The sequence below is a fragment of the Diorhabda sublineata genome, chromosome 1, assembly GCF_026230105.1.
Source record: "Diorhabda sublineata isolate icDioSubl1.1 chromosome 1, icDioSubl1.1, whole genome shotgun sequence".
Taxonomy (NCBI): Eukaryota; Metazoa; Arthropoda; class Insecta; order Coleoptera; family Chrysomelidae; genus Diorhabda; species Diorhabda sublineata.
Window position 1 is genome coordinate 23,044,545 of NC_079474.1, and position 26,687 is coordinate 23,071,231.

The 26,687-nt window shown below is 34.4% G+C and overlaps 1 protein-coding gene across 4 annotated transcripts in view; it reads left to right on the forward strand.

The window, feature by feature from the left end:
* LOC130452380 (glycerol-3-phosphate acyltransferase 4) overlaps positions 1 to 26,687 on the forward strand; it is an 89,205-nt gene that overhangs the window by 22,833 nt on the left and 39,685 nt on the right. For 2 of the 4 annotated variants that reach the window (XM_056791622.1, XM_056791623.1), the window contains exon 4: positions 788 to 1,024. The exons of the other annotated variants lie outside the window; for them this stretch is intronic. In XM_056791622.1, coding sequence (XP_056647600.1) covers positions 788 to 1,024 — 237 coding nt within the window. The remainder of the gene's footprint in view (positions 1 to 787; positions 1,025 to 26,687) is intronic. 4 annotated transcript variants of the gene reach the window in all.

A 26,687-nucleotide genomic window follows, 5' to 3' on the forward strand; every position in this document is an offset into this window, starting at 1 on the left:
CGGTCACTTCTGGTGAGGGTTTCCCGACCTGCAAAACTTCTGGCGCTATTACACCACTTCTAGTTTAGAGTCCGAACTCACGTTCCACAATGCTTCACTCGTGTACCACATCAGGTTTTTCGGATGAATTTTCCGGCACTTTCGGTCACTTCTGGTGAGGGTTTCCCGACCTGCAAAACTTCTGGCGCTATTACACCACTTCTAGTTTAGAGTCCGACCTCACGTTCCACAATGCTTCACTCGTGTACCACATCAGGTTTTTCGGACGAATTTTCCGGCACTTTCGGTCCTTTCTGGCGGGGATTTTTCGACTTCCAAAACTTCTGGCGTTATTACGGCGTTCAGAGCGTTCAGAGCGTACAGAGTTTTCACTTGTGTACCATATGAGGTTTTCCAGCCCATTTTTCGCATTTTCATATCCGACCTGTACAGAGTGCCAGAAATGCCGTTTGGTGATGTACTAATTACGGGCCCCTAGTTTCCATGCACAAACGTCGTGGTAGCGTAAACAGTATGTTCAGTATTACAGTATTGGAAATGTAAAAACAACGTCCTAACGGACTGATTGTAAAACGATAAAAAAATCTGCGTTTCAATTTTTTGTGAAGTTCTGCCCTTCTTAACAGACGACTTATTTCTAACATAATTTAAGTTATGAAAAATCAAGTAAGCGCCAGAAATTTTCCAAAAAAACTACGACAATCTGATATAATTTGACATTTGCAGAATTATTTATGATTTTTTAACAATAGTCAAACACGCCACCTTCCATTTAGTAACATTTTAGATCGCCATACTACTTATATCAACATTTTCTATGTCGATACTTCGAGGTGGATCTCTGAAAAGGTGGTTGAACGAAAAATTTTACAAGATGTGTTTTCGTATTCTTTCTCAAAGTGTTACAGCAATAATAACAGTACACAACAAACAATGGCGACCTGCTAGGGGGTCGGTTTGTGTAGCAAATCATACATCCCCAATTGACATTATGATTTTATCGACGGATAACTGTTATGCGTTGGTGAGTTTTAAAACAGGCAATGTCGACGGTTTGCAATAAAAGAGTATTTGTCTATGGTAACGAATATGTGGGCTCGTTATAGTTTGTATCAAATTTCGTACCCAAATAGTTGTTCGACTGAAAAATATATCTCATGAAAAAAAATTGCTTTCAAACAAACCTAGAAATTATTTGCATACTTGTAGGTGAACCACTAGACGTTAATTATGGATGTTTTTCTAGAGGCGCGGAGCTTAATTTGGCGCCATCATTCTTTGTAACAATCAATTTGGCAGGTCATATCCATTTTAAAGCTATTTTGATCTGGCTCATCATGATTAGTCTAAATTTGGAGCAATTAGCAATCGATTAATCGCGCGTTACCCGAGTTTCGTAGTAATCAGAGCGATTAATTAAAAAAAAATGTTGATAATCGCTATACGTTCACTCTAATCTACAGTGTGCATCCCGTAAGAAGCTGAAAACAGCGATTGCCGTCGACGATGATCCATTATTTGAACAGTAGAAGAAAATATTGCCATAGATCCATAATTTCCTTTTAAAATATTGCTCAGTGATCTGATCATTTTTAGATTGCGAATTTTGGACGATGAATCCGCAAGCTATTTTCGAAATACCATTACACCCAGCGATTTATGGGCCGATGGCATAATTGCCACTTAGTATCTTTATATACGCTGATCCCCATCAAAACACGATCCATGGTACATGTTCCAACCGGGCGGTTACCGTTATACGAACGATTCTGTTTTGTGTTCCAATCGTTTGTGAACCGTTTCTGGGACGGTGTTTTCTTGGTTGATAGCATTTACTGTTGCAAGAACCGGAAATTGCGCAGAAAATATCTATAAACGCTTCCCAAAACCGTTCCAAGTACGGTTCCGACTAGCAGGTTGGAACAAACCTTAAAATGACACAGTGAATGGTGAACGCTACATAGACATAATCACTACCCGATTTGTGTCTCAGTTAGAAGGCATTTAATGTTGCAGGTATGTAGTTTCAGTAGGTTAGAGTCACATGCCACACGGCGTGCGAAACAATCAATTTACTTAAAGAAACATTTGACATCGATCAATTTCACGAAATGGTCCTGTTAATTAGCCATCTCGTCCCAACGACTTGATACCACTGGATCAGGGCCGGATTACGCTAGGGACTTGGGGGGGCTATAGCCCCGGGCCCCATGTCCAAGAGGGCCCCATCATTTGGAAATCATTCTGTATTTTTTGATGTGTTCATACAACAAATCTAACGTATTGATATTATTTTGTGAATTTTTTCGGGTTTCCGAATTCTTTAAGGGGACCCCGTCATTATTTTAGCCCCGGGCCTTATAAATCTTGATCCGGCCCTGCACTGGATAATTTTATTTAAGGCTTTAGTGAAGTCACCTGTTTACACGGAGAAACCAGAGACATTTGAGCATTTGGAACCAGATAAACCAGAAGCACTTGAAAGCCAACAAGAATGTTTGAAAATTGGCCCTTTACATTAGTTCGTTTCAATTAACGAAGATGGTTCCAAAAGTACCTGGCACAACAAAGCCAACACAAAAAAAAATCATTTTTCAACGTAACCTATTTTTCCCAGCCATGTTCAATAAGTTCTACACCCTTTTTACAATAAGAATCTACAAGCTCTTCAAAATAGCCCTTAACTGCCGTCATCACCTCTTCTTTGTTGAAAAATCTTTTACCACCGAGGCATTTTTTTAAGTCTGAAAACAGAAAATAATCCGAAGCGGCTAAATCTGCCGAATAGGGTGCATGAGGTATCAATTTAAACTTGATTTCATTAATTTTGGTCATTGCAATAACTGATATGTGAGCTAGTCCATGATGAAACAACATTTTCTTCTCAACTAAATTCGTCGGTTTTTGCTTAATTCCTTCGCTCAAACGAACAAGTTCGTATAATACTCGCTGTTGATAGTTTCTCCTTTTTAGTCAATGAAATAATTGATCCTACGCCCATACCAAAAAACCGTCGCCATGACCTTGCCTGCAGATGGAACCGTCTTTGCTCTTTTTGGGGCCCATTGTTTTGATTGTTCTTTTGTTTCGGGTGTGAAGTGATTAATCCACATTCCATCCATGGTTATGAAACGGCGCAAAAATTTTCAGTTAATACACGATGTAACATACTTTTTTTGAAATACCTACTATATCTGCTAGCTAGTGCACGTTCAGTTGATGTTCATCCAGTATTTGTGGATTTCCTTCAACATTTCCGGAATCTTCACCTCAAATAATCGACCAGTGCGATGCTGGTCTTCGCATTTCGTACGGCCTCCTTTAAACTCTGATATCCGATAACGAAGGAGCAATCTCACCCAGAATAGGATCTAGTTCAGCTTTTATATTGGCTGGGATAAGGCCTTCCAAATAACAGTATTGTATCACATAACGATGACCAATTATTTCCATGTTTACAAATTCACTGAAAACGTTTACTATTGATGGCTACCGAACAAATACTAAACAACGTGGCGTTTTCAAACATGCAAAATTTACTGTATAGATTGTGTATTTTCTAATACATATAATACTTTTCAAGCAACTACCGCCATCTCTAGATCAGGCCAGGTACTTCTGGAACCATCCCCGTAAAGTCTTCCTTTAGAGAAACAAAAAACAAAATTTGTCCTTATCAGACTTTAATTATTATATCTTTAAGGTTCATAAACAAGGTTAATACAAACAACAATCAACCAGAGGTAGAATTGAAAGCTTGTTTTCCTAAAAAGATTTCATCTCTCAATTTTCCCCCTGTTAATTTTTACTAATTTTGCTATTATAGAGTTCAGTGTCTGCACACAATTTCCTATTTTTAAGTTAATCGTTTTAATTTTTTCCCTTCCGAAAGCTATTTTAATAGAGATGTCCAGTATTCAACTATTGAGCTTAGGGAGCTTTGGAGCCATCAAAACGAACTACTTCATGCTATTAATGTGATTGTATGTAATAGATACAGGTTTATTCCATTATAAATTACTCACCCATTATAATCGGTATTATTCTGTGTTTTAGAAAGTTTTTGGAAAATGTTGTGTGGTTATAATTGAATTTTGTTAATGTTTTGTACAAAGCTTAGTAGTGCATAAATTTTAGGGGATGAGGGAAATTAATAGGTTTTTTATTGGAATACTTGTAAATTTTCAAAAGTTTTATTTCTATGATCGGAAAATTGAATAATTTTGATCTGACAGAATTAAGTACATGGTAACGTCAAAAGAAATTATTAACAAACGTTTTTCAATCAATCCCAATTTTTTAAATAAATCGATGGGTCAGTTATCATCAATAAATCAAAAAGCTCATCTAGTAAATGTCATGTTTTCAGTTCTTCTGGAAGCCTCTTTTATAACGGTATTTAAAATTTTCCCTCGGTTTCAGTAAAATCTCCGTCTATTTTTTTTTAATTAGTAGTTTCGTAAATATAGTTTCTTTTTTTATACAATGAAATTTACTGTATAAATGCCTAAAATATATCTAAAAACAAAACCTCACCATTACTTCAACAAAGAATTTATTCATTCATAATTCATTAATAATAATTTTTAACACAATACAATCACGAACTATACGAAAGATCCGAAAAACCAAAGAAAATGTTTTATTCAATGCAAGTAAAAGCATCCGCACTATCAGGATGCCTACGAGATATAGTCTGATCCAACCTATACATGCTCAAAGATAGCAAAATTAGAATCTACGAGACTTGTATCAGACCCATCATGACGTGCGGCACGGAAGTCCGCGAGGACACCAACAAGATGAAAACACTGAGAACAATAGTGGGGAAAACAAGAAGAGACAGGGTAAGAAATACAGATGTCAAAGAGCAATGCGGGATACAAGACATTGTGAGATGGGGAATACAACATAAGAGGCAGTGGTACAACCATGCAAGGCGGATGGACGAGAACAGACTTCCGAGAATAGCCCTAGAAAACAACCCGTCCGACTCAAGGCCTTCAGAATTAACAGATCGACAGATCTCCAAGAAGTAGAAGAAGAAGAAGAAGTAAAAGACGATTTTTTTGAAACATCTATTTGGATTTTTTGATCTGTAGTACAGTAATGTCTCCTTTTCTCCTCCTGTAATCCTTTTTATAAATATATATCGATTCGATCTGCCAATAAATAAATCAAATCAAAGGTTTTACCGTATGTCGTTCTTGATTCACGTCTGATATTATAAATTATGTCAGGACTATGACTATGATCTGAGGTCAGGTAGATCACCTATCAGCTGATGGCGAATCTTAACCCAGTACGATATTTGGATTAGTTTCCGAACGTCGCGTTCATTTTTGATGGAAATTTCAAATATAAAACATGAACTACAAAAACTTTTGATTTCTATTATTTTTTTGTATGTTAATTCTTCCAAGATATTTATTTAGTTGTATAATAGATTCTAGATGTTTAATAAGTATTATTGAGCAGTTATCAACAATTTACCCACTCACGCAGTTTAATACCAATAAGTTATTTTTTTTCTTCTGAAATTCCCAAAGATATAAAAACTCAAACCTCAGTAAGCTATCAATTACGCTGCTCATGAGAATTAATAGTAATCAGTTACATGAGGGAATTTGATTTTGAAAAAACGATAGAAAAAATTGATGAAATCTTTATTGGAATCGATAGAACGATCAGTATAATTTAATATTTGAAGATGATTTCATGCAAATGTTGGCCGCGGCTCCGCTTTAGATAGGTTCAATTTTGGCAAATTCTCTCCAACATATCGGCAGGTATTTCACGAATAAATGCTTTAATATTGGATCCTAGTGCGTCAACCGTTGCGGGATTATCCCTGTAGACATTAGCCTTAACATGGCCCCACAAGAAATAGTCCAAAGGCGTTAAATCATACGATCTAGGCGGCCAATTGACGGGCCCCATGATCATGCTCAAATTATAGGGTAGATCACCTGATCACCTATATTCAGATGGATCACAACAATGTTATTTGCTCTAACCAAATTGCCGTCCATTGGGGGTCTCTACTTGAACTACTGATATAACATCCTTCATGAAATACTGGCAAATTTAAATTTGTCAGTACTTGTTGAAAGATACTGAAATGGTCCTTGTGGTCTATGCAGAAAATTAACAGTACATTAAAATTAAACTAAGAGTTTGCCAACTTTTCAAATCTTTAATTATGTGAGGTTATGAGCACAGAATAAGTTCGATCAGTCTGTATTGGTGGTATTGTTTTGTTTATAACATCCTTTTTCGTTTGGTTATGGCGTTATTGGCCGCTTTCGGCCGCGGTGTTTTATTTTTTAAACTGATACCAAAAAAATATAAAAAGGTAATGTCTGAAAGGTAGCAATATCTTTTAGACGATGGAACACTGATAGATAGTGTCAGGAGTTTTCGACATTTGTATAAAAAAAAAGGACCCATACAGGGAATTTCTATTGGTTGACCAGTAATTTATAATAATCCTTAATTCACTGCATAAACCAAAAAATTAACAACAAGACAGTTTAGTTTAATATTAATTTTAATTTAGTTCTAATTTTGGCTGCATAAACCAAGCTTAACACTATACATAATCAAAAGGACACAAAAACACGAGCAAAACCAACAGTAATAAAAGTTTGGTCTCAAATTCGTCAACTTGATATACTATCAGTTTTATTATCTCGGAAACGGCTTTATTATAAATTTTTGTCGTATCACAAGCGTCTTGTGATACGGCCGGTATTATGGTAAGTTTAATGAAACTGGTGTTTTCTCGCCTATTATTTCAGCCTATACACATTCAGTTTTTCTAGATATTGGGTGTGAGATTCACGCATCCAACGAGGATTGTTACGTGTCCAGTATCTACACTTTCCACTACGTTTCCATTAATACTCATACTCGCAAAACATAACAATTTGGATCGTGTTGATTGTAACATTTTTCATTATTTGGTCTGCAAACTCTTCTGACAACTCTTGAACCAACATTACTTTGTATGGATGGAATTTAGTATCACGTAAAATTTCCATTACGGATGTTTGCGAAATATCAAGTTACCAGGATATTTGCCTAGTACTCATGTGGGGATCGTCTTCTAGCAGGACACAAATATCTAAAGATTTGTTTTCAGTTGATGCAGTTTTTCTGTGCCCTGATTTAGATAAATCTTTCAATGAACCAGTTTCGTTAAACGTTTTACTAGTTTTACTGACAGTAGACCTTGTTATGGAGTTGTGTGTTATGGTGTTGAATGATGTTCTACGCCATCACCATATACTATTATCATTAAAATATCAATGAAGCTCCAACAATAATAATTTATTGAAACGTCAAATTTGTTGTTGTAGCAGTCATAGCCATCCACCTAAATGTATTATTTTTACTTACTATATAAGTATTTCTTAAGGATTTCGAAAAGCGAAAAATATTCATTTGAAATAACAAAGTTAATTATTTTTCTGGAGAAAGGAAAGATCTGACAACAATGTAAATACCACCATAATACCGGTCGTATCACAAGACGCTTGTATACAAAAATTTATAAAACTGGTACAAGCCGTTTCCGAGATAATTGAGGCGTTCCATACATAAAACTCACTCTGTATAGTTTTGCTGAAGATCCATCTAGGATTCTGAACTTGAATTTCAAAAATAATTCAACCTTAAAGCATCTGCATGAAACGTCTATAAAATAGGTTGTTTGTGGTCCTTTTGTTAAACCTTTGTGAATAATTGAATCTTTCATTTGTATTGATTCTTCTATCGAAATTGATAAAATATAATTATACCTTTTAGTGATAGGAATTGTTTGCGATAACGAATGCGGTGAAAGAGGCGAATGTAATATATTCAATTTTTATATATACAGTGCTTTTCAGATAAAAGTATCCACCTTTAATAACTTTTGTAATACTGGTATTTAGAAAAAATCCAAAAACACGTCAATTTATGTTGGAAGGGGCAAGCATTATGGCTTATTTAAACTTACTGGAAAAGCCACCCCCTCACCCCTAGCAGCATCCCCTTTATTTTTTTAAATTACTTTTCATATTTTTTATGTAAAATTTGGATACTCCTCTTTGAGCTGATTTCAAAAATGTATAATACTTGTAGGTTAAAGTGGTTAGTTTATGAGATAAACAATTTTTCTTTTAAGAGCACAAATTTTACTTATTATTTACTTTCACCTTATTTGCCTGTACTAAAATGGGTTGTACAACAGTTCAAACTCTTTAATCTTTTCAACTGTGCTATTTATTCTACTTAAAAAATCCAAACAACAAAAAACTCTACTTTTTATTAAAGTTTGACATTGTCAACTAGAATTTGTAGTCACTATTGATAGTGTAATTTGATACATTATTTATTTTGTTTCTCTGAAATGGTTTACTCTTTGCAAGAATGAATTGAAATTGTAGGTTTATACTACCAAAATAATAATTGTGCAAGAGCTGCTGCTAGAATATTTAACGAATTACATGACGGAAGACATGCAACTCATAAGTATGTAAATCAACTGATGGAGAAATTTACCACAACAGGGTCTGTTTGCAACAAAGTGCATAAGCGAGAGGGACTCGTAAATAACGAAGCAATCCAAGTGGCAATTTTAGGGAAAGTCAGCTTAGAGGCTCAACAACCCCAATCGTTGTCAACAATAAGTAGAGCGATCGGTGTTTCATCTTCTACAGTTTTCCGAGTTCTACATAAATTCAAGTACCACCCATACAAAGTTAAGTTGGTGCACGAGTTGAATGAAGATGATTTTGATCGTCGTCTAGAGTTTTGTCATTTATCAATAACAATCCACAATTGTTAAACAATATTTGCTTTTCTGATGAATGCTCATGGTCATTAAATGGCTTAGTAAGTAGGCATAATTGTAGATATTGGGCTGAAAGTGATCCACATATTATGCGTGAATTCCATACACAACATCCCCAAAAGTTAAACGTTTGGTGTGGTATCCTAGGTGACCACATTGTCGGACCTTTCTTCATCAACGGAAATTTAAATGGTGAATCATATCTTGAGTTACTCAGGGAAGGGGTTGACCCACGTATTACAACAATAATAGAAAATGATGATAACCTTTCCGAAGATTTACTGGTATTTCAACAAGACGGAGCTCCCCCACACTATGCTATGCCTGTCCGACAATTTTTAAACGAAACATTCCCCGCTCGTTGGATAGGTAGAAGGGGGCAGATGATAGTGTGGCCACCTATGTCACCGGATTTAACACCCCTAGACTTCTTTTTATGGGGGTATTTAAAAACAAAAGTTTATGCTACCCATTAAATTCCTTAAAAAAGAAAATCGAATTCAATCGCGATTAATTCGAAACATTTTTGAATAGATGAGATGATGAGAACTTTATATAATACAGTGCTTTTCAGATAAAAGTATCCACCTTTAATAACTTTTGTAATACTGGTATTTAGAAAAAATCTAAAAACACGTCAATTTATGTTGGAAGGGGCAAGCATTATGGCTTATTTAAACTTACTGGAAAAGCCACCCTCTCACCCCTAGCAGCATCCCCTTTATTTTTTTAAATTACTTGTCATATTTTTTATGTAAAATTTGGATATTCCTCTTTGAGCTGATTTCAAAAATGTATAATACTTGTAGGTTAAAGTGGTTAGTTTATGAGATAAACAATTTTTCTTTTAAGAGCACAAATTTTACTTATTATTTACTTTCACCTTATTTGCCTGTACTAAAATGGGTTGTACAACAGTTCAAACTCGTTAATCTTTTTAACTGTGCTATTTATTATGAAGTTACAATAAGTGTTCAAAATGAGTACCATTCACTTCCATACAATGGTATAATCTATTTTGAAATGCCTCTCTGACATTGCTTAATACGGCTGGATTTAATTGTCGACATTCATTTTCTATCCTCTCTCGTAAATCATCCAGAGATTCTGGTTGGGTAGCATAAACTTTTGTTTTTAAATACCCCCATAAAAAGAAGTCTAGGGGTGTTAAATCCGGTGACATAGGTGGCCACACCATCATCTGCCCCCTTCTACCTATCCAACGAGCGGGGAATGTTTCGTTTAAAAATTGTCGGACAGGCATAGCATAGTGTGGGGGAGCTCCGTCTTGTTGAAATACCAGTAAATCTTCGGAAAGGTTATCATCATTTTCTATTATTGTTGTAATACGTGGGTCAACCCCTTCCCTGAGTAACTCAAGATATGATTCACCATTTAAATTTCCGTTGATGAAGAAAGGTCCGACAATGTGGTCACCTAGGATACCACACCAAACGTTTAACTTTTGGGGATGTTGTGTATGGAATTCACGCATAATATGTGGATCACTTTCAGCCCAATATCTACAATTATGCCTACTTACTAAGCCATTTAATGACCATGAGCATTCATCAGAAAAGCAAATATTGTTTAACAATTGTGGATTGTTATTGATAAATGACAAAACTCTAGACGACGATCAAAATCATCTTCATTCAACTCGTGCACCAACTTAACTTTGTATGGGTGGTACTTGAATTTATGTAGAACTCGGAAAACTGTAGAAGATGAAACACCGATCGCTCTACTTATTGTTGACAACGATTGGGGTTGTTGAGCCTCTAAGCTGACTTTCCCTAAAATTGCCACTTGGATTGCTTCGTTATTTACGAGTCCCTCTCGCTTATGCACTTTGTTGCAAACAGACCCTGTTGTGGTAAATTTCTCCATCAGTTGATTTACATACTTATGAGTTGCATGTCTTCCGTCATGTAATTCGTTAAATATTCTAGCAGCAGCTCTTGCACAATTATTATTTTGGTAGTATAAACCTACAATTTCAATTCATTCTTGCAAAGAGTAAACCATTTCAGAGAAACAAAATAAATAATGTATCAAATTACACTATCAATAGTGACTACAAATTCTAGTTGACAATGTCAAACTTTAATTTGGTTTTTTGTTGTTTGGATTTTTTAAGTAGAATAAATAGCACAGTTAAAAAGATTAAAGAGTTTGAACTGTTGTACAACCCATTTTAGTAAAGGCAAATAAGGTGAAAGTAAATAATAAGTAAAATTTGTGCTCTTAAAAGAAAAATTGTTTATCTCATAAACTAACCACTTTAACCTACAAGTATTATACATTTTTGAAATCAGCTCAAAGAGGAGTATCCAAATTTTACATAAAAAATATGACAAGTAATTTAAAAAAATAAAGGGGATGCTGCTAGGGGTGAGGGGGTGGCTTTTCCAGTAAGTTTAAATAAGCCATAATGCTTGCCCCTTCCAACATAAATTGACGTGTTTTTGGATTTTTTCTAAATACCAGTATTACAAAAGTTATTAAAGGTGGATACTTTTATCTGAAAAGCACTGTATTATATAAAGTTCTCATCATCTCATCTATTCAAAAATGTTTCGAATTAATCGCGATTGAATTCGATTTGCTTTTTTAAGGAATTTAATGTACTTTCACCAGCTCGAGAACTTGTTCCCAAGTTTAAACATTACATTTTAACATGAATTCAGTTCTGTATTGAATTATTGTTTTTGGTCGAATTTTTAAAGGAAAAATTACGGTAGGCGTGACTAGAAGAAAAATGGGGGGCACATCATTTTTCCCATGTTTTGAGACCTCCCGAACACGGTTATGATGGTTTTCCAAGTGTCTGTAGTTTATATATATATATATATATATATATATATATATATATATATATATATATATATATCTGTTTAAGCTACAATTCTTATTTTCGTCTCTCGAGCAATTGCTGTGGGTCCGATTTGGTTCAAAATTAGCATACATGGCTTTTTTGGCGGCGGATTGATGTTATTAGAGTTTGGTTGAAAACAAATGAATATTTCGAGGGGTCGCAGTGCAAAAAAGTGGTTTTTGACCTTTGTTCACCTCTGCAGGTCAAACGAAAAGCGACTGAAAAATGAAATTTCACATGTAGGTTCAATTAGTTGCGAGATGATTTCCTCTCTAAGGTCGAAACTTTCCATCTCCACCCCTCTCCATTTTATGGTCATTTTTGTTCTTATTTTTCGACCAGAAAAAATTTAACTAGAGGGTCCGAACTTCGCATGCAAGTAGGGGTGATGTTGAAGAATTGTCTTTCTCAAGTTCAAAGTTTTCTTCTTCAGTTCTTCTAGCACAAAACGTTGAACTGGACCGCCTCGTATTTAATGAATAATATGAGTATGATCGTTGCTAGGGTGATTTTTTTTACTTCCCATTTTTGAAATTTCTTGTCATTACGACAATTTTTTCTTTGTTGTCAATTGGAATTGAACAAGAGGGTTCGAGACCACCCCGGGTCTTTTGAAATTATGAATTTTCATTCAAGAGAGAGAGTTAACTTGTGAAATGAAAAGTTATTGAGGAATAGCAAATTTTTCATATAAAGAAATAAGATTGAGAATTGATATCATTTCCAAGAAATTCATTTTATGGAAATATTTGTTTGTGTATTAGTTAAATTCTTCATTCGACGAAAAATTCGACTTTCGCGCTTGAACCCGTCGATGTTTATTCTTAAATGCGCATAATTGGTCGGCAAAGTGCGGCTCCAGAGCCGCATGTGCTCTGTCACAAATATCTACGTAAACTGTAATAATATCTTGAGATGATGATAAAATTATATCTTATTTTGATGATACATGTTCTCGATTTATAGAAGAATTTTAATTTATGAACATATCTTCAAGTTGAAAGATAGGTATGGATAGGAAACTTAATTTTTTCAATATTAAAAAAAGTAATAACATTCGAGAAGGAATTATCCAGGATTTCAAAGAAAAACATTGTTTCACTTTCCGACCTTATGAATTCCCAAGATAATAATTAATCTTTTGATAAACACCATTTCAAAACAATAATTTTGAATATGAAGGAAGCATTTCTCAGTCGAATCCTCGAAATGCTACGTAAACCGAATTGAAATTTTCTTTTTTGAAATTGACATTGGTAGCTTTGAAATAAAATTGGTGAATTTGAAAACAAGGATGTATGGTTCTTTAAATACAAACATCTTTGTGTTGAATTGGAAATATTGGATAAAATAAATGTGACCTTAGTTCACAACACAAGTGGTTTCCTTTGAATGATCTGGAGAAGGAAGACATGATCATTTTTAACGCTTGGAATAGTATTCCTGGTTATTTTGGTTCTATATATTCATATATGCGAACAATCATCATCAAGCATGAAAATTATCAAGAGAAAACTGAGAAATCGTCTTATTGATGAGAACTTGGAATCATACCGTTAAAAACAACAACGTACAAACCTGACTTACACAAACTTTCCCAGAAGATATAAGCTCATAGTTCGCACTAATATATATTTATTAAGTATGAAGTTTAGTTTCATTTAGTGTAATAGAGTTAACTAAACAATCTGATTTGGCTCTCATGTTTTTTTTAAATTGTTGTAATGTTAACATTTTGGTTATTTGGCTAATAAATTTGCCTACCACCTCCCTACATAAATCCAACTGTTTCCGATATATCAAGTTTTTTCAGATTTATTACAAAAATTGAAATTAAAACAAATATATTTCATAAATTCGTACGATTATTCCTTAATGTAAAAAAACACAAGAAACATTGTTGTTAATGTAGGAGATGTTTAATATTTTTAGCCGCGAATGTCTTGGCAATAATCTAAACTGGTATAGGAATGTCTTCCAACGTTACTCAATATTTCAGGAGTAACTGATCTAATCATCAGTGCGATTCGTCTTTTTAAGTCATCTAAGTTAGGGGTTTAGTTTTGTATACAATACTTTTGACGTATCTCCACAAAAATGTCTTATGGTGTCAGATCATGAGGTCGTGCTGGCCATTCTATCGATCCGCGCCAACGAATGGGAAAAAATTTAGTTCAGGTACTACCGGACATTAATTTGGTGATTTGGCATTGATCCATGTTGCTGAAACCATATGCAGAAACTTATGGATTTTCTGGATCGGGTTATAGGTTTGTTTGTCAAAGTTGATACCCGAGAACCTTGAGAGCTGGCAGCTACATATTTCTAAAATTCTTTTCATCAAAAAAGTAATTATACTTACTTTAATTATACCTAATTTTTTATAATCCCATGGATTTCATATCCCCTTAGCATTATTAGTATCATAAAAAATACAGATAGATGCAGTATCGACTAGTGGAAACTTAGATGGAAATTTAACAAAATGTTACACAGCAGATAATTATTTATCAGTTTATTTTTATAATTTCGGAAATTTAAATTTCTAATATTGATATTTATAATAATAAAACAAAAATCTAACTTCAATAGAGTTGATATAAATAGGGGATATTGGTTGTTTATCGTCAAATGAATGAAAGTTAAAAGTAAGAAGTCATTTAAGAAAAATATGTTTTTTTAATACGTTGATTGAAACATGTTATCATAATAGGTTCAATTTTAAAAATTATGAGGTAACGATTGCAATCATTTCTTAATAGCGCAATAATACTTTCCTCAGTATATCATTCAAGATCAAATTAAAGAGTGATTAGCTGGAATAAGTATTTGTTATTAGAATCAATTTACTTAATGTCCTCGAAAGTAATATTATTAAAAAAAATATCACGAGGAAATTTTTTTGTGGTTAGTTTATAAAGTTGAATTGGATCGAACTATATCATTGGAAAAGTATGTCCAAGACATTTTTTCCATAATCATTTTTATTTTTAACAGTTTTAACATGTTTAGTCTATACACTGTTTCAGCGACGCTGTGTCCCTTTTAACTCTTTCAAATAATAATTGCCGTTTTTCTTTTTTCTTTTTGTGTCCGAAATGGCCAAAATCTTTCAATTAATCAATTTACATTGATAAGTGCAGATAGAGATCGAACAACTCCCGTATAAATATCAAAACATTACCTGCGTAATTTTTGAGAATCAGGATTTAGAGAAAAACAATTATCAATAAAAATTATATTCATTATTAGATAGTTGATTTATGAATTTTTATGTACTAGATTTTTCACTATTATTTTTCTCATTCAACTCAGTTGCAAATAGAAATCCATGAAAATGTTTTATGCAAAAGTTGCGTTAAATGAACTGAATTGTTTCGAGATACCAATTCCCTAAATGAAATCTGTATAGGGTGGATATCATATTGAATACACCTACATTTTTTTAAAGCAAGATACCCTATATAGTTTACTATTTTTTGGAAGCTTTTCATTTTCTAGATTTGAATATCCTATGACTGATATCTGAGCCATTCATAAACAAAAAAATTGTTTATCATCATCATTGTCACCTAATATAGACGCCTAAGAACTGAATTTCCAAAGAGTCAATATGGCATAAAAATGGATAGTGTCGGTATTTAAAAAAGTAAACCTCAACACAAATGCTCAAGAATTTGTTTGGATAATATACAATATTGATAAAGTGGTGGCGTGGTTGTTGAGAAAATACAGACATAATTTGGATGAATTTCAAAGATATTAAGGTCAGGGAGCCTTCTAATACGAGGTCCCAGAAGTACCTAGACTAACCTAGAGATGGCGGAAGTTGCTTCAAAAATACCATTGTATAGAAAGTACACATAGCATATGTTTTAAGTTTGAGGACGCCACGTTGTTTAGTATTTGTTTGGCATCTATCAATAGTGAACGTTTTCAGTGAACATGGAAATCGTTATGTGATACAATACTTTTATTTACATACAACTAATGTAAAAGCTGAACTAGATCCTATTCTGGGTGAGATTACTCCTTAGCTATCGGATATTAGAGTTTGAAAGAGGCCGTACGACCTGCGAAGACCAGCACCGCAGTGATCGATCATATAGAGGTGAAGACTCCGAAAATGTTGAAGGAAATCCACAAAGCGGTTCTCGATGATCATCGACTGTACATGCGTGAGCTAGCAGATATAAAAAGTGTGGTACATCGCGTATTAACTGAAAATTTGGACATGAGAAGGCTGAGCGTAAGATGGGTGTCGCGTTTGATCACAATGGAACAAAAACAACGTCGTGAAGATGTTTCCATTCAGTGTTTGGCAATGTTCCTCAGAAATGGAAATGCGCCGTTTCATAACCATGGATGAAATGTGCATTTATCACACCCGAAACAAAAGAACAATCAAAATAATGGGCTCCAAAAAGAGCAAAGACGGTTCCATCTGCAGGCAAGGTCATGGCGTCGGTTTTTTGGGATAATTTTCATTGACTATCTTGAAAAAGGAACAACTACTGACGGCGTGTATTACGCGAACTTTTGCAACGTTAGAGTGAATAAATTAAGTAAAAACGGCCGCATTTGGCTAAGAAGACAGTGTTGTTTCATCAAGACAATCTACCAATCCACCAGCTCAAACATCCGTTATTGTAATGACCAAAATCAATGAAAAGAAGTTGAATTGGCAACCTATTCGCCAGATTTAGCTCCCTCGGATTATTTTCTAATCGCAGTCTTGCTGATCAAAGATTTACCAACAAGGTGAAAAGGGGGATGTAAGCAGTTAATGGCTATCTTGAAGAACTTGGCGAGTCTTATCATAAAGAGGGTATCGAACTTATAGAACATGGATATATCGTTGAAAAATAAGTATGTTTTTTCCAAAATTTTAATATTTTCTCCTTTTTGGGCCAGGTACTTCTGTGAAACTTGTTTAGAACTTAGAGAAATTTCAGGCTTCATAACAAATATTTTTTCTTTTCTCTCACATTTGAATTCACTAGAAATAGAAAAATTCGAGTACAACTAACGGCAATAACATGAAGGAAAGGCTTAAAGAGAAAAAAACTTATTTTCCTTACAATTATCCAATAAAGATTATTTATTATTAGTGTTGAACAAGAGAGGGATTTATTATGTTTTTATTTTGGTTTCAAAATAATTAATCCAGCTCTAATCTCTGCCATGTATTTTCAGAAGTACATACTTACTTATTGTCATTACTTAAAACTGTAATATGTAATAGTTGCATCTTATCTGTTTATCAAAAAATAAATATTCCAACGGTAAAAAATGTAGTTTATACATTTGACAGTATTGTATCTAACTACCTACCAAATAATGCTTTGAATAATAATGCATTATTATAAAATGACATGACTTGAATAAGAAAGACTTTCGTATTATTGATTCAAAGTAATGAAATTTACAAATTATATAGGAACGTGGTAAGAATCAGAAATCTATTCAATTCCAGTTACTTTTCCAAACCATTTAGTATAGGGTAAAAATTCTCTTTTGGATCCAATTAATTTACAAGGACTATTTTTATAATTAAAGATGTTTATTTGCTACTACTACTACTTTGTTAACGCCGCAGAACATACCCTAAGAAGAAATGCAAACTTAGTTGTTATTCAGTAGATTCAACACGGCAGATTTTCGATGCCAGTGCCCTCGACGGTACGTGCCTGAACTAATTTATTTTCGCGTTTTTTTTTAAATTTACAACACAGAATATCTACTGTATTCTGTTAATCATTTCCACCCAGTTCGAATTTCGCAGTTTCCTGAATTCACGACAAACAACATCTTCTGGTACATGTTTGTTTACATTTGTAAGTGGTTGTTTGCTTTTAAAAGTGGCCGTATCAACACGGAAGATGTTGAACGTCCGTGGCCATCATTTCCTGTAACCACTCCAAAAATGGTTGATAAATCTGCAATATTTTCAAAGCTTTAATATGAAAAAGCAATTTACAAAGTAAGTTTAACGATTGATTAGTGCTTGTCAAAAATGCGCTCGCATTAACAATTGAAACATATCCGCAAGTCAACTTTTCCGCCAATATGTAACAGCAGTTGAAACATTATATCCCAGAAACAAGGAATCACGCAAATCAAAGGAATAATGTATTCCCAAGTAAGAATAAACTCTTTCTGGGCACTGTGTTTTGTGATTACAAATATGTAATCTTTATTTTTAAGAAAATTGTTAGATTTGCTGACACGTTTTGATGCCGAACTATTATTGCAGAAAAGTTTGTTGAACTATGCAAAGCACTTTCTGATAAATAAAGAGATTATGGTAAAGGCTATTTATTCTACGGTCAAACTGCCCCCGTATATATTATATGAAATTATCGAAAACTAAAACAGTGTTAAACTTTTTGTGGTTGAATCGGTCACAGATTGTGAGTAGAACCAAATACGACTTGCAATTGGGCCGATCACATTCTGACAATTTGTTTGTGACCAAATTGTATCGGACAACTTTCATTTGAATCGAATACGTCGCGAAATCACAACACTAAAAGATATGAAACATTCCAAAAGTTGAAGCATATTCAAAATCGTGACGTTGGTATGGATACAAACTTGTACCTCCTGAATTGCAGTATGGCACAACACTTGTCAGTAATGGATACGAAGTTTTCTTCTTTCTCAATTCAAACTCCTATAGCGACCGATAAATAATCTAATCATAGAATGTTTTATGATGAATTGCAGTTCGTTGGGAGGCTATTATGACCTGTGACATCAAAAAGTGGTATTATGGTCACCACGCCATGTGTATTTCCACCCGCGCATACAAAAATTCACGACCTTTTTCATCCTTTGACTGTTTCCTTGCATAAGTATCTTATTAAAACAATATTTATGTGTCATCCAACTGAAGGCTGATCCCTTAAATTCCAAAGTGTTTTCTTGGAATTCCAAATTTCCTTTCTTTCATAACCTTACTACTTTCATTATTGTATTTGTTACCGGCAATGTGTATAATCCGGTATTGTATACAATACCTAGGCAATGTATAGAATACCTAAAACGGGCAGGTAAAGTATGAAATAGAATTTATTTTACACTTTACCTAGCTATTCTATACAATGCCAAACTTGCAGCAGGTAATGTAACACTCGAACGCAATTGTGCTTATTACAAACAAATAAGTACGGTAAGATTCATAGAACCCTGACACCCTTCCTAGAGGCGCCATTTCAAGCATTAATGGAAGTGAATCGTTTTAGCATGACCGTTCACTCGCGAGTGTACGCCGCATGCGGGTATCCTTTGCAAATAAAATTAAATCCTTTGACAAGTGACGGCGCGGGCGCGGCGGGCCGGCTGGCCGGTCAGGTCAAAGGAGCCGCCGCCGCCACTTGAGAAAAAGGATACCGCGACACTATTTAAGCAAACAGCCGCATTTCTCCATTTCATTTCGCGACGTGCGATGATATTGTTAACACGTGTATTGAGCTATTTGCGTCATAGTTATTATGTTTGCTAATTTTCGTCAGGTAGGAAAGTAATTTAATTTATTAAAAAATGGCGGCCGAACAACGAATAGCTGAGATGAACGCAGGTTTATTGAAAAAAATCGTTATGAACAATTGATAGAAGAAACAAAAAATGCAAAAACGGCTGAAAAAAAGGCTTCTCGGGATTACTGGTTATTGAAGCATTATGATGTTATAACTGTTGGTCAGAAAGATAAGTTGATTTTTCCTGTGGATGCTACTGCAAATAACAATATTATATACTACGTTGCTGATACTGAATTATTTCAAATACTTCACGACGCACATCAAAGTATCGGCCATGAAGGACGAGACAGAATGCTGAAGGAGCTTTCTTCAAGATATAAGAATATAACTCGCCACGATGTTGAACTATTTTTGCAACTTTGCGAACCCTGCCAGTAAAAACAAAAAGGAATAAAAAAAGGGATTGTCTTGAAGCCCATACTTTCAACAGAATTTAATTCTCGCTGTCAAGTAGATTTGATAGACTATCAATCTCATCCAGACCGGGATTATAAATTCAAAATGGTCTATCAGGATCATCTCACAAAGTTTGTCATATTAAGAGCCCTGAAAACAAAACGCGCTGAGGAAGTAGCGTACAATTTACTGGATATTTTTACACTGATTGGGACATTGAAAACATGCTTACAACTTGGATGCAAGATAACGATAGCGAACGTTGGAGTGATGGTCTACGATTTGTACAACTCATGAAGAATAGGTCGTTTCACTCAGGAATCAAAAGAACACCTTATAAAGCTCTTTTTGGGTCGAAAATAAAAGTTGGCATATCTTTACCTTTTGAGGATACTCACAACCTGGAGAGCGAAGAAGATTTAGAAAAAGTGATGAAGTCATCTTCAGAATCTGTAATAGATGCGGCTGAGACATCAGAAACTGAAACAGCTGACACTCAACCTCTACAGGCACCAAATCAACAACGCTGCACTCGATAGTTTTAACATCGGTAAGGAAGCTTCAAATGTCCAAAGTGCGCATGATGAACACATGGCTATCCCAAATACTATTAAGAATGTTGTTGAGCCTACGAATGTCGAAAATCTTCCTTGTGAGGTAAATGATCAAGCGTTACATGATCCGAATTTGATATCAGTACGAGAGGAGTCATTGAGTTGTGCACTTATATGCTGTGTTTGTTCCGAGGAGACAACAGGTGGTCATTCGTGCAGAATGTGCAATATGCCTATTCATACTATTTGTGCTGCTCCGGAAGAAAATATTGCAGAAGGTTTTGGATCCAAAGTTGCTTGTCCTTTATGCGCAAAAAACGCCTTTTCGATAGAAAACCGTATCAGAGCCAAAGAGAATTTGATAGTACAAGCTCAGAAAATGCTTAAAACTTCTGAAAAAAAATTCTGTACTCTGTACGCATTCCTGTTCCAGAAGTCGATAGAGGTCGTAGTGATGCTCGCAATATACTGGCTGTAGTATTACACAAAACTGATGACGATCTATATCAACTAGGCACAAAGCAAGGCGTTGTCAAGACATTGTATTCAAGACAACAGTTCACTGTTTGCCATCAGAAATTACTGCAAGAAGAAAACGTCCCCAATCTGGAAACGAAACTCCGTACAATTGCGACTTTTCAATCTACGGGGACAGGACAGGGCTTTGTGAAATGTAGCTGCAAAAAAAACTGTGACTCTAAAAAGTGTTCCTGTGTCAAAAGTAAGGCTCTGTGCTCTTCAAATAGTTTGTCGTGTAAGAATAAATAAAACCTAGTTTTACTTAAAATTGTGAATGCCTATTAGACCTACTTTTTGTTATAAAGAGAATTGTTTTGTTTGTGAAGTTCAATTACAAAATTACTTATATTATGTTAAAAGATACTTGTAATTTTATGTTACAAACAAAAGAATTTTAAGTTTCCTGTTATTTTTTTGTGATTTTAAAGTTGATAATAAAATTTATTTCAAGTAAATACAACATGTTTTATTTGTCCGCTATTTGATAAGTAAGTCTGTTAAGATTTATTGATATTAACCGGCTTACCTATCATTAGTTTAGTCTTAAGATTTATTTATTTTACACATTACCGGTGAACCAGCAGGTATTCTATACGGTAATTTTTCTTCGGATTTTTTTCTGTGTGTACAGTATGATTTATGTATTCTGAATATAGTAATCCCCAAATGCTTCACTGACATAATTTTGAATTGTAAATGTAACCAAGGACAAAGAAAAATGATAAACCTTTTAAATAAACAGCTCATTTCATTGTTGTAGTCAAATCTGTTTCTGCCTAGCCAACAAGCAATAGGAGCATTGATGTCCTTTCAGTTAAGCTAGAAAATTGAGAAGTCTCGCACTTACTGACCAGCCGTCGAATATTAAATTTCGTATTATGAATTAATAATAACGTCTCTAAATTCAGACACTTTCGGTTGCCGTTTAGTTATTTGGGATAATCGCAGCTAATTAAATTTTTTGACATTCCGATACGAGGGTGCATTGATATTTAGCCTAGCCTAGACCAGTTCCATACATAAACAAAATATTGCGTTACCATAGAAACGAACAATATTTATCAGTGGTAAAGTTTGACGTCAAAAAAGTACGCAATAATTTAAAAGAAAAAAGATGTCCACCGAAATTGTGAAAATCGAACAATTGGAGTATGGAGACATCATCAAGTACCTGTATGTAAAAGGGTTAAGAGGTAAGCAGATTTACGAATATATGCTTAATACCCTTGGTGATCATCGTCCTTCATATGCGACCGTGAAAAATTGGACTGCAAGCTTGAAAAGAGGTAAATTTTCCATTAAAGATGATGACCGATCGGTAAGGCCAGTTTCTGTGTCAGTCCCCGAAAATATCGATGCAGTTCATTACATGGTTTTATCAGACCGTCGAATTGGAAACATATCTGAAGCACTGAATATTTCATACGAACCCGCTCATCATATAATTGATGTCAATTTGGACAAAAGATTGCTGCAAAATGGATCCCCAAATGTTTAAATGTTGACTAAAAGGGTGCAAGGGTAGAAGCATTTGAAAACGATATAGACTTCTTAAAGCGAATTGTTACTATGGATGAGACTTGGGTACATCCAGAAACAAAGCAACATTCGATGGAATTGCGACACTCTGGTTCTCCAAGACGTAAGAAGTTTCGTGTCCAAAAATCTGCTGGAAAAGTTCTTTCTTCAGTTTGTTGGGATTGCCATGGAGTAATCATGATTGATTTTTTGTATGAGGGCAGAACAATAACTGGAGATTACTATTCGACATTATTGACCACTCTACGGGAAAAAATTAAAGAGAAAAGACGCGGAAAGCTATCCAAAGGTGTTTTGTTCTTGCAGGACAACGCCCTTGCACACAAATCTCATGTTGCCATGCAAAAAATTCGTGATTTACGGTTTGAATTACTAAAACACCCCCTTATTCACCAGATTTGGCTCCGTCCGACTACCATCTCTTTCCTCAAATGAAAAAAGTTTAAAAGTTCGTAAATTTTTTTCCAACGAGGAGGTAATAAAAGCTATGGTGGTTCGCGGAGCAAGAAGAAAGATTTTTTTTTTGAAAGGTCTAGAAACGTTGTAGGTTCGCTGTAATAAATGTATCCAATTAAGAGGAGAATATGTTGAGTAATAAAATTTTTTGTCCTTGAAATTTTCTTTGGTTCTATAGTAGGCTAAGAATTTTTCAATACATCCTCGTAAGCATTGAATGCGGAAATTTCCTAATAATATGCTATATAGAAAAAACATCGAGTGCACCGATTCTAAAGTTTTACTCTCTGAAAATAGCGGCTGCTATTATTAGTTATGTTTACTTAGAGAAATTAAGTTCAGTGGTTTCTCTAAATTTGTCCTTGTTCTCGAGAGAATTCGTTTAGATTTAAGAAGAACCAGTGACGTTATTAAATGATGTTAAAGCCTATTTTTGAGAGACAGTTGTGGAGGGCCCAACTTTATTTCTCTGTTCGCGGTTCCAAGGGGGTGTAGCATACCTGGAATCTGTGGAAAAAATTTATTATTAATTATTATTTAGTTAACGATAACATTTTTTTGGCAATCATGGATGTTTAAACAAACATTAACATATCGATTGGACGGTTCCTAAAATGACGCCAACCCATGAACTTTTTATTATTCAGTTAAGCTCAATGTTACTTGTGTCGACCATATAGAATGTATATTACAAATGGTAAAGTAAAATGGCGGTTATAACTACCTGATAGAACGGATTGAGGATCACAAATGCGCGTCCGTATTTCGTTATCTCTATCGCGCAATAATTTAGATAGATTTGGTAACATGTAATACCCGGTCGAAGTAAACTTTTACTTTTGCATAACTGGTATCTCCATGTTCCACTTTAAGGTTACCAAACATGAAAAAATAGTTCAAAGGAAACTACAAAGATTGTACCAATATTTTTCCTCCACCTATTTTTCGCACAATATGTGTACAATTCTTCATTATAATAAGAAGGTAGTCTCTACAATTTCCCACCTCAACCTCAGTGTTTAAGATGGTCGATAGGAATATTTTTCTGAAAATGGAAAAAATTGAGTACAGAGCTGTCATTAAAAATTTGGTTTTGAAAAACATCACGCCTACGCAAATGAAAAAGGAGCTAGACATTCGGAACGGCCATTAACTGCGACAACCAGCAATATCATCGAAAAAGTTCATCAAATGGTTCTAGATGAATGTCTGATTGAGGTAAAAGAAATAGAAAAAGCTATCGGTATGTCAAAAGAACGCATTTGCCTTATACTGATAGAAGAATTATGCATACGTACGCTATCTGAGCGTGTAGTGCTGACTTTGAGCCAAAAGCGCATTCGAATGAACATTTACCAGGCTTTGTGGACTATCTTCAACATTGTGCGATCAACTTCTGCGATGGCCATGGCTAAAATTCACGAATTCACGGTAAGTTTTCCTGTTTAAGTTGAAGGAGAGAGACTGCAACTATTGAAAGGATGAAAAAGTTAGAGGATCAATCAATGGAAAAGTGTATGGATTTAAATAGACCTGTATGTCATTGATTAATAAATAAGAAATTTATTTTCAGTAAAATTGAAAATTTTAATAATTGTGTCCATTGAAACGGGACGGGGGCGGGGGTACAAATGCTTCGCTAAAAAAAACAGAATTTATTTTTGGTTTTCTTCACTTCTTGGAATTTTTTTTTGGCATATATGCGATTGATAAAAACTTTTCAAAATTTCATTAGTATAATGTAAAAATTCAGCTTTTGGGAAGTTTATGCAAGAATATCAAAATACCGTCCGCGTCACTGTTTTCAACCGTTCGACGTATATTTAAACTGAAACAATTACCTCTATATTTTTGGTTCAATATACGTCATCTAGCACATTATTTTTTCAATTAAAATTTATAAAACGTATACAACAAAAAACTCCACATGAAATATGTAAAAAGCAAATTAGTTTTTATATGAATTAAAAGAAAAAACTTACGACGCATTTCAATATAAAATTATACAGTGTGGATTGAATAGATGGATTACATTGATCATATAAATCATAGAATATTTCCTATTTTGATATAAAATTGATATTGTGAGGAGGAAAGATAACTAAAAATATAAATTTTAGGTGCTTCCGACATATACCTATTTCTGACCTAATAATAATAATAAAAAAACTAATTAATATTAACTTATTATCCGAAATATTTTGATTAATTTTAATAATATCTCCATCGGTATCTATACACTTTTGAACAGTTTTCTTATTATTTTTTCTACTTCGATTTTGACTTTTAATGCCAAAATCCGCTTCCAGAGGCATGACTTCCTGTCGAAGTTGGGACTGGGTGGGAGTCCGAAAACTGGAACCCACCGGTTGATTTCAAATGTTTATCAGATACTGCACCACACACTGGATTATTTTATCTAAAAAGATTTTTGGTGTTACCACGTATTTTCAGTTACTGATAAAAATCCGTTTTCCTTACACCAAAGTAGAGTACTTCCTCGATTTTTGAATTTCTTTTCTAATGTAAATAAATTATATCTCTCCATTTTTTATTACACATAAATTTTGAAGATATTTGGAATACAGGGTGGCGCAATAGAACGTCTATTTATTATATAAGTTAAATAAATACATAAGGTATTGTTAAAATAAAAGATATAATGATTAGGTAATTAATGAAGTTTATTTTTTAAAAATAACATAATTCTAAATGAACGGCACTCCTCTAAACGCGAACGCAGATTTATGAAAACTCTTGTCAATAAATTTGGGGGGGATTGCTGCCATTTTCTGGCGGATATTCTCCTTTAGCTGACTGATGTGACTCGGATTGTTCATGTAGACGTGAAGTTTGAGGTGTCCGGGCTAGGTGGGGGTCAAGGGATATCACCTCTTCTGGAAATTAGTCTTGCAGGAAAAAGCCGCAATAGAGTCATTTGATGTGTGACAGGTAGCTCCGTCTTGTTGGAACCAAGTTCTAGTATTCGCTATTCATGATCTCGCAAGTTCTGGTGTCAAATATCCCTCTAACATCGCAACATAGCGGCTGGTGTTAACGGGGATGTCTCGTCCTCGTAATCTTCAAAGAAGAAAGGAACAATAATTGCTTGCTCCAAAGTCGGTATCTTTTAATTCATGTGTTAACTGGAACTTATAAGGATGCAGTTTAAGATCCAACAAAATTCGCTGTAAACTTTGTTTCGATAAGTTCAAAGCCGCCGATCGCTTCCGAGCAGACACATACGGATTTCCTCGTATTGAGTCCTGTTGTTCGTCCAGTTTAAACGTGGAACCGGCTCTTCAAAACGCTTAATCCATATTTTGATTAAATTTGCACTTGAAGCTTCATTAATGTGTCTTAAACCATATTCTGAACTATAGTAAAGTCACGAAGAAAAAGTGTTGAGCTGAGAGTTTACTTACCTTAAACAATAGCAGATAAACTGTAATAATAAATTCAGTTGTGACCCAAAAGAACAGGCAATTGACCTTCCTGATGCTGTATTATTAAACGAAATAGACTTTTAGCTGAAACAAATAGATAAATTCATAATTATTCACAAGAATCATTATTCGATATACCCCCTTCCCTTGTGAAACGCCAAAAATCCTTTTGGGTACAATCATCTAGGGTAAAAATTTGAAGCCACTCGCTTGGTTTCCGTTTTCGAAACTTCAGTCGAAGTTGGTAGTAAAAAGTCTTTATTTTTATTCATTTGACTCGAGTCCGAAAACTGGAGCAATAGAAAGGCGTCCACACTCTCGCACTCGCGTTCCCTCGATAAGTTTTATTGAGAGTCTGAATCGGGCTTCCAATACGATATTTTCCGCTCATTATGGACTAAAATGTTTTTCTTTTTTCACGTAACCACAACAAATTTTGTTTACGCAAGATCCTTTTGAAAATTATGACCCGGTTTTTCCGATCATGATCTAAATGTTTCGAAAGTTTTTCAGATC